We start from the raw sequence: 9,649 nt of genomic DNA, 5'->3' as shown, positions 1-9,649 counted from the left end.
GAGTGCCTGCATTGATTATCTCCATACGTATAGTCACCAGGAGATGATTCACTGTGCTATCAGTCTAACTCATACTTCTGTTATGTACAATAGGAGAAACGGAAACAGCCTGGCATCCCAAACGGTAATGCTTGCCATGTTGAACCTGAGCCACAAGTGGGACACAGTGGTCCTGAACTGCTGCGCACAGGAAGGTCAGTTACAGTTTAATGAACATGCTTAAATGGTTGGATATCTTATTTGTAATGTAACCTGTCAATCTCTAGTCACATTCAACACCCCAGTCTCTCTTTCTCTTTCCCTTTTATTTTTGAAAATTTTTAGATTTCAGCCAAATGACATTTCTGTAGTCAATGTATAGATGTGATATTTGCTGTAGGCTTTCAGTTTTGTGGTTGAGAAGCAATCTCATCTGCTGAGATTTAAATCCCAGCTCTCATGCATGCAAATATTCCACCACCAGGATGTTCAGCTATTCTTCAAATTTCTTTCTTCCCCTGCCCCCATAGAAAAAAAGACTTGGTGGGAACTGAGAGTACCATTTAAAACATAAAACCGATCTATCTTTAACAATTTTGATATCGAGCAATGTGAAGTTGCATCAGAAATACATTTTCACTGTGTGTAAATATTAGAATACAGAATTTTTGATTATATTAAATGTAATGCCAATACTTTGTGCCCATACCAGATGTAGCCACCAACCTTAATCCAACTGTACAAGACCCACAGCTTCAGTTATTACGTTACATTTAACCTCTAAATTCATTTCAGGGTATATTGCAATGATCAAGAGCATATTCAATTATTTCTAGCTATATCCAGGGCCATCGCAAAGTAGTTATTTTTTCAAGTTTGTTTAAATAATAAGATAAATGTCTGAGAAAATTTTCTCATTAATTTTTGCATAGCTATTTAAGTTCTTCTCCTGGCTTGAAAATTTCGCATACATTTTTAAAGCTGTTTAAATGCCAGGCCACTTCCATATCTTAATCACAGCATTTCTGAAAACGATCTGTAAACCATAAACACTTCAATATTGAATTGGAAGAGTTGTTTCCCCTCTGAAATAACTGCAGAGAGGCCAGTATCCGTCACCAAGTCACCCTTTATTTACATGTGCACTGTACACTGGCTGTGGCCCAGCCAGCTCAGAGTCAGTCCCCTGGACTGAGGAGATTTGAAATCCTCCATTTGTACTTTTCTTAATCAAAGCTATACATAATACAACAACAATTATAATTCACAAGAGAAGTAGGGACGTGACCATAAGATACCCTAAATCTCACAGAACAAACACGCTACGTAAAACGTGGAGTTTTTACACAGGTTACTGTCTTTTTAAAAGGTACCACAATGATCAAAGTCCATAAAAAAGTCCGTTTCAGTGCCTAAGCGCAAAGTTTACAGCAGGCAAAAGCCCACAGTGGACAATTTCAAACACTTCATACATCACCCACACCCAGGCACAGGAGAAAACAGACAACACAACTCAGTGTAGCCGAAAACAGCATACAACAATGCAAAACACTGAATTCTTAACCCAGCACCCAATACCCCCAGGCCCGACCATAACCACAGAAGAGGGGAAGGGAGTCGGCTGTAATGACCTCCTCAACGGCCTGCTGCCTAGACCTGTTAATGGCCAGCCTGGTCAGGCCCAGGAGCAGACCCACTGATCCTCTGACCTGCCCTCTCCCCTCTGCACTGGGTGCCCAATGATCAGGAGCATAGGGCTGAAGTGCAACCAAAACCAGAAAAGAAGATCCTTAAGAAAACCAAAAAGGGTCCCCTGTTTATATATATTTATTATTTTTTTCTTGCTTTTGCCCCACAATACACTGGCTGAGTGGCCAGCCAACTCTGTGTCAGTCACCAGAACTGAGGATCCTCTGTGTATGTTTTTTTTCTGTTCTTTTAATATAAATCCTCACACTAACGCCTAACCGCCTAACAGCGGCAGTGCTTATTTAGCCCAGCACCCATTTCATGTGCGTGTAGGTGTAGGACACAGTGAAGAAACAACGAGTGCAGAAAACTTTATTCATATTCCACCACCAGGAAGAAAAGAAACATCCGAGTGGCCAGTGACAAGCAGAACCCTTCTCAACAAAGGGCAATGCCTAAATGTTAAAAAAAAGTGAAGGGGGCAGGGTAGGGATTAAATCAAAATAGAGTCGCGGGGGAAATAAGACACTCCACTTCCTGTGGTACCCACCTCTCCCTGAACACCTCGAGAGTGTTGGTAGACACCGCATGCTCCTTCTCCAGGGATACCGGGCCCGAACATAATCCCCTGTTTGTATTTTTTTTACCCCACACTACCGCCTTACTGCGGTAATGCTTATATTTTCCTCAGCACCCATGATGTGTGTGTGCAGGTGTGTGTGCAGGTGTGAGACACAGTGAAAGACAACAGGTATATAAATTTCAGACTGATTAGCTTAAACTTGGTCGTGGGTAAGATCCTGGAATCCATTGTGAAAGATGAGATTTCTGAATACTTGGAAGTGTATGATAAACTAGGGCAAAGTCAGCATGGTTTCATCAAGGAGAGGTCATGCCTGACAAATCTGCTAGAACTATTTTAAGCAGTAACGAGCAATGGAGTAACGAGTAAGGAGAGCCAATGGATGTTATCTACCTGGACTTCAAGAAGGTCTTTGACAAAGCGTCGCACAGGAGGCTATTGAGTAAGGTAAAGGGCCATGGTGTTAGAGGCAAGCTGCTGGTATGGATAGAAGCATGGCAGTCTGGCAGAAAGCAGAGAGTGGGGATAAAAGGGTCCTTCTCAGGATGGCAGCCGGTGACAAGTAGTGTACCGCAAGGCTCAGTGTTGGGACTACAACTTTTCACTTTAAACATTAATGATCCAGATGAAGGAACTGAGGGCATTCTGGCTAAGTTTGCAGACAATACAAACATAGGTCAAGGGACAGTTAGTATTGAGGAGGCAGGGAGGCTGCAGAAAGACTTGGACAGGTTAGGAGAGTTGGCAAAGAAGTGACAGAGTACAAAATGGGAACGTGTGAGGTCATGCACTTCGGTAGGAAGAATAGAGGCATGGACTACTTTCTAAATGGGGAGAAAATTAAGATATCTGAAGTGCAAAGAGACTTGGAAGTTCTAGTCCAGGATTCTACCAAGGTAAACGTGCAGGTTGAGTCAGTATTTAGGAAGGCAAATGCAATGATGGCATTTGTTTTGAGAGTACTTGAATATAAAAGCAGGGATGTCTTTCTGAGGCTCTATAAGGATCTGGTCAGACTACATTTGGAGTTCTATGTACAGTTTGGGGCCTCATATCTCAGGAAGGATGTACTGGCCATGGAGTTTGTTCAGAGGAGGTTCATGAGAATGGTCCCAGGAATACGAAGCTTAACATATGGGGAACGTTTGAGGACTCTGGGTCTATACTCGATGAAGTTTAGAAGGATCAGGGGGGTTCTAATTGAAACATAAAAAATACTGAATGGCCTGGACAGAGTGGATGTTGGGAAGATGTTTCCATTGGTAGGAGAGACTAGGACCCAAGGGCACAGCGTCAGAGTAAAGGGAAGACCTTTCAGAATGGAGACAAGGAGAAACTTCTTCAACCAGAGAGTGGTGAATCTATGGAATTCATTACCATATAAGGCTGTGGAGGCCAGGTCATTGTGTATATTTAAGACTGAGATCAATAGGTTCTTGAGTATCAGGGGGATCAAAGGTTACAGGGAGAAAGTGGGAGAATGGAATTGAGAAACTTATCACCTATGATTGAATGGCAGTGCAGACTCGATGGACTGAATGGCCTAACTACTGCTCCTATATCTTATGGTCTAAGCTCTGCAGTCTTGCCACATCCAGTCATGAATGGACAATTAAACACCTCACTGGAATAGGAGGCTCCACAAATATCCCCATCCTCAATGATGGAAGAGCCCAACACAGGAGTGCAAAAGGTCATGAAGCATTAGCAGCAATCTTCAGCCAAAAGTGCCCAGTGGATGATCCATCTGAGCCTCCTCCAGTCGTCCTCAACATTACAGATACCAGTTTTCAGCTAATTTTATTCACTCCGCATGAAATTAAGAAATGGTTCGAGGCACTGGATGATGCAAATGCTACGGGCCTTGACAACATTCCAGCAATAGTACTGAAGACCTGTGCTCCAGAACTTGCCACTCCCCTAGCCAAGCTGTTCCAGTACAGTTACAACACTATCATCTATCCAACAATGTGGAAAATTGCCCAAGTATGTCCTATGCATAAAAAGCAGGACATATCCAATCCAACGAATTACTGACCCATCAGTCTACTCTCGATCATTAGTAAAGTGATGGAAGGTGTCATCATCATTGCTATCAAGCAGCATTTGCAAAGACATGACCTGCTCAGTGATGCCCAGTTTGGGTTCTGCCAGGGCCACTCAGATCCTGACTCATTACAGCCTTGGTTCAAACATGGACAAAAAAGCTGAATTCCAGAGGGGAGGGGAGAGTGACAGCCCTTGACATCAAGGCTGCATTTGACTGAGTGTGGCATCAAGAAACCCTAACAAAACTGGAATCAGCAGGTATCAGGAGGCCAACTCTCCACTGATTGGAGCCATACCTGGCACATGGGAATATGGTTATGTTTGTTGGAGGTCAGTCACCTCAGCTCCAGGATATCTCTGCAGGAGTTCTTCAGGGCAGTGTCCTTGGCCCAACCATCTTCAACTGCTTCATCAATGACCTTCCCTCCATCATCAGCTCAGACATGGGGATGTTCTTTGATGACTGCACATTGTTCAGCACCATTCATGACTGCTCAAACACTGAAGTGTCCATGTTGAAATGCAACAATATCCAGTGTTGGGCTGATAAGTGGCAATTAACATTCATGCCACACAAATACAATGTAATGACCGTCTTCAACAAGAGACAATCTTACCACCATCCTTTGATATTTAATGATGTAACCATCACTGAATCCCCCACTCTCAACATCCTTAGGGTTACCATTGATTAGAAATTCAAATGGATTTGCCACATAAACACAGTAGCTACAATAACAAGTCAGAGACTTGGAATACTGCAGTAGGTAACTCACCTCCTGACTCCCCAAAGCCTGTCCACCATCTACAAAGCAGAAGTCAGGAGTGTGATGGAATAATCCCCACTTGCCTGGATGAGTGCAGCTCCAACAGTACTCAAGAAGCTTGACACCATCCAGAAAAAAAACAGCCCACTTGATTGACATCGCATCCACAAACATTTACACCCTCTACCACCGACACCCAGTAGCAGCAATGTGTACCATCTACAAGATATGCTGCAGAAATTTATCAAAGATCCTTAGACAGCACTTTCCAAGCCCATGATCATTTCCATCTAGAAGGACAAAGTCAGCAGTTACTTTGGAACACCACTCACCATCCTGACTTGGAAATATATCACCGTTTCTTCACTGTCACTGAGCCAAAATCCTGGAATTCTCTCCCTAATGGCATTGAGTGTCAATCCACAATGGGTGGACTGCAGCGGTTTAAGACGACAGCTCACCACCACCTTCTCAAGGGCAACTAGGGATGGGCAATAAAAGCTGGCCCAGCCAGTGACATCCACATCCCACAAATGAATTAAAAAAATACAAAGTATGGTCTTCAAACATTGCCTTTTGAAAACTGGAAACCAACATATTGATTTAATATACTGGCAGTATATTAATAATAGTTGGGGCTGTTCATTAGAACTCTGCTGACTTACTTGCTCTAGATATTCAGCATTATTTTCATCATTTCTGCTCACTTTAGCAACATTAATCTAATTTCAACAAATGTCCAATTTTATTTGAGGTCTAAGTTCCCTTTTAAGTTTGTCGCATTGAGAGCCGTTGAAGTTGGCAATATTAAGTTTCTGATGTGGAGTATTATCAAGCTGTCGATATTGGGTTGGATTTGAAACAAACGTTTTGTGAAACAATTTAATCATATCTGTTTGAGTTGTTATAAATTGCTTGTAGTATGAAATAAATAAGTACTAAATAGGCAATGAATTAGTGGAAATGTTTTATTTAAAGTGAATTATTTCCTTTCTACCAGGCTATTTGGAGGCTTGATCCTTGATGTCAAACGGAAGATTCCCTGTTTCTGGAGTGATTTTAGGGATGCCTTCAGTTTACAGTGTGTGGCATCCTTCCTATTCCTGTACTGTGCCTGCATGTCTCCTGTAATTACATTTGGTGGCCTCTTGGGCGAAGCAACAGAAGGACGCATAGTAAGATCATTGAGGATGTTGGTGCATTTAGATCGCTCATACTTTACAGAAAAATAATAATGCCTCAGGCAACACACAAGAGAACTTGTTTTCATTTTTTTAAGTCGACATATAGAAATTCAACTTTTGAAAATTTGAGATGTGTAAATAATTGGAGAACTTTCAACAACAGTGATTACTTAAGAAAAAGCAAATCTGTACAAGTGTTTAGTGTGATTTTAAAAAAGAAATCTTGATTATATGTTGATCTTGTCACTAGATCATTAAATGTGTCATCTGCAATAAAGTAGACTTATGTCTTAATACACTGGATATAATGCATTGTCTGGGCAGAGCACAGAAAGGAAAATCAGGCATGAAGAATTATATACTGACAATTGAACCGGTTTGATTTTCTTTCTATCCAAGTAGATTGATAGAAAGGTTGTACAGAGTATCTTATGGACGTGCAATCCATCCAACCAATAAAAAAAACAAACATTCTACAAGGTGGCTGAGTGGTGAGCACTATTGCCTCACAGCGCCAGGGTCCAAGGTTTGATTCCAGCCTCAGGTGACTGACTGTGTGGAGTTTGCACATTATCCCAGTGTCTGCGTGGGTTTCCTCTGGATGCTCTGGTTTCATCCCATAGTCCAAAAATGTGCAAATTAGGTGAATTGGCCATGGGAAATTGCCCCATAGTGTTCTGGGATGTGTAGGCTAGGTATATTAGTCAGGGGTAAATGTAAAGTAATAGGGTAGGGGAATGGGTCTGGGTGGGATGCTGTTTGGTGGGTCAGTATGGACTTGTTGGGCCAAATGGCCTGTTTCCACACTGACGGGATTCTGTGAAGAATGTAAATGTGGCAGGTAGAGAGATGTAGCTAAATGGATTTCTCTCTTATTTCCTGTCTTCAGTTCTTTATAAACTTTACAAATGATTTTTAAAAAACATTGCTTTGGCCTAATCTGAGATATCATGGCATGTTATGACCCCATTTTTGGGAGAATTTGAAAGCTGTAGAGAGGGGTACAAAAAAGATGTATGAGAATCTGTTTTTTTTTAATTCATTAACAGGCTTAGGATGTCAATGGCTAGGCCAGTATTAAATGCCCATCCCTACTTGCCCAGAGAGCAGTTAAGAGTCAACCACATTGCTGTGGGTTGGGAGTCACATGTAGGCCAGACCAGGCAAGACAGCACTTTCCTTCCCTAAAAGACATTAGTGAACCAGTTGGGTTTTTCCAACAATCATTAGACTCTTATTTCCAGATTTTCTTATTGAATTCAAATTTGAAGATTCAAACCCGGAATCCCAGAACATTACCTGGATCTCTGGATTAACAGTCCAGTGATGATACCACTAGGCTGTTATCTTCCCAATTTGAGTTTTGTGAATAGATTGGAGATGTTGGGATTGTTCTAGAAGATGGTTGAGAGGAGATTTGGTAGAGGTTTTAAAATTCATGGTGAGGGGGGAGGGGGGCACGGTGGTCTACCCAGACTAGATGCAGAAAAACTGTTCCCATTGGTGGAAGAGTCAAGAACCAAGAACCAGAGGACGCCAGTTTAAGGGGATTGTCTAAAGAAACAGTGGTGACATGAGGAAAAACCTAGGTTGGGAACTTTTACATTGGAGCATAGGAGGTTGAGGGGTGAGCTTACCGTGGTTTCTAAAATCATGATGGGCACAGATAAGGTGAATGACAAGGGTCTTTTCCCTGGGGTGGGGGGAGTTCAAAATTAGGGAGTATATTTTTAAGGTGAGAAGAGAAAGATTTACAAAGGACACGAGGGGGCAGCTTTTTTTGCACAGGGAGTAGCTAGTGTGTGGAATGAACTGCCAGAGGAAGTGGCGGATGCAGATAGAGTTACAACATTTAAAAGAGATTTAGATAAGTACATGAATAGGAAGGTTTTAGAGGAATATAGGGCAAACACAGGCAGGTGGGACTAGTTTAATTTGGGGGCATGGTCGGCGTGAACTATTCGGACCAAAGTATCTTTAGCCATGCTGTATGACTGTATGACTCTACATCAGGGAGGTGATGGCCAAGTGGTATTATTGCTGGATTGTTAACCCAGAGATCCAGAAAATGTTGTGGGGACCTGGGTTCAAATCCTGCCACGGTAGGTGGTGAAATTTCAATTCAAATAACAATCTAGAATGAAGAATATAATAATGACCATGAATCCCTTGTCAATTGTCAGAAAAATCCATATGGTTCACTAATGTCTTTCAGGGAAGGAAACTACCATCCTCACCTGGTCTGGCCGATATGCGACTCCAGACCCGCAGCAATATGGTTGACTCTCAATTGCCCTCTGGGCAAATAGGAAAATGCTGCCTAGCCCTCCTCCTGCAAATGAATTTTTTAAAAAAGTGTCCAGAATCTGAAATGCACTGCCTGTGAGTATGGTGGAGGCAGATTCAATTGAGGCTTTCAAAAGAGAATTGGATATGCACCTAAAAAGTAAATGTTGTAGAGCTGAGTAAAAGGTAGTGGTGGGGATTGGCCAAGAATGATAGGAATAACTATGTTCTTGCAAAGATCTGGCAGATACACAATGGACTGAATGGCCTCCTGTACAGTAGCTATTCTATGATTCTATGCACGCGAATGCTAAATGTATTACTAACAGTGATTATGAGACTTGAATTAATTCAAAGTAATGATGTGCATTAGCAGCGCTGCTATGTATTGTTTAACCAATGATCATATTCTTGAAATGTCATATTCTTGAAATTCTTAAACTTTAAACAACTTGTCAAATTCTGAGACTGTGCACATCATTACAGGAGATGAGGAAAGCTTATAAAAGTTAAGACAGAGGTTGAGGTCACTGGTTTATTGCTTCCACAGAAAAATCAGTGGAATAATAAAATACAATCTCTAAAGCCCTGCTAAAATCTAGATTAACAATGGAGTTTGACTTATTCAGTTACAGTAACAAATGGGAAGCAAAAACAGAAATTGCTGGAAAAGTTCAGCAGGTCTGGCAGCATCTGTGAAGAGAAATTAGAGTTAATGTTTTGTGTCTGGTCACCCTTCCACAGAACTGATGGTAGCTAGAAAATTTTCAGTGTATGTGCAGAAGGTGTGAGGGGAGGGGGTAATGAGTAAATGATAGGTGGGGATAGAGCCCATAGGGAGAGAACAGTTGGATAGATAAAGGAGTGCATAACGATCTGGCTAGGAAGGTGAACAACTGTTAATGGAGACTTAGTGGCTAACAAGAGATAGTCTGCCATGGCACACTGTGATAACTAGGCCTGGTGTGTGTGGTAGGGGGTTAGGACATCAGAGAGTTCAAGCCCTAAAATTATTGAACTCAATATTATATTGAGTCCAGAGGGCTGCAGGGTCCCCAAGCAAAACATGAGGTTGCTCTTCCAGCTTATGCTGAGCTTCACCAGAACACTGC

The 9,649-nt window shown here is 41.9% G+C and overlaps 1 protein-coding gene across 4 annotated transcripts in view; it reads left to right on the top strand.

Annotated features, from left to right (window-relative positions):
* LOC122543353 (electroneutral sodium bicarbonate exchanger 1-like) overlaps positions 1-9,649 on the top strand; it is a 264,715-nt gene that overhangs the window by 141,479 nt on the left and 113,587 nt on the right. For all 4 annotated transcript variants that reach the window (XM_043681942.1, XM_043681941.1, XM_043681940.1 and 1 more), the window contains exons 9-10: positions 94-194; positions 6,068-6,242. In XM_043681942.1, coding sequence (XP_043537877.1) covers positions 94-194; positions 6,068-6,242 — 276 coding nt within the window. The remainder of the gene's footprint in view (positions 1-93; positions 195-6,067; positions 6,243-9,649) is intronic.

This window comes from Chiloscyllium plagiosum, chromosome 43 (genome assembly GCF_004010195.1).
Source record: "Chiloscyllium plagiosum isolate BGI_BamShark_2017 chromosome 43, ASM401019v2, whole genome shotgun sequence".
Classification (NCBI taxonomy): Eukaryota; Metazoa; Chordata; class Chondrichthyes; order Orectolobiformes; family Hemiscylliidae; genus Chiloscyllium; species Chiloscyllium plagiosum.
This window is presented reverse-complemented; position numbering and strand designations above follow the sequence as displayed.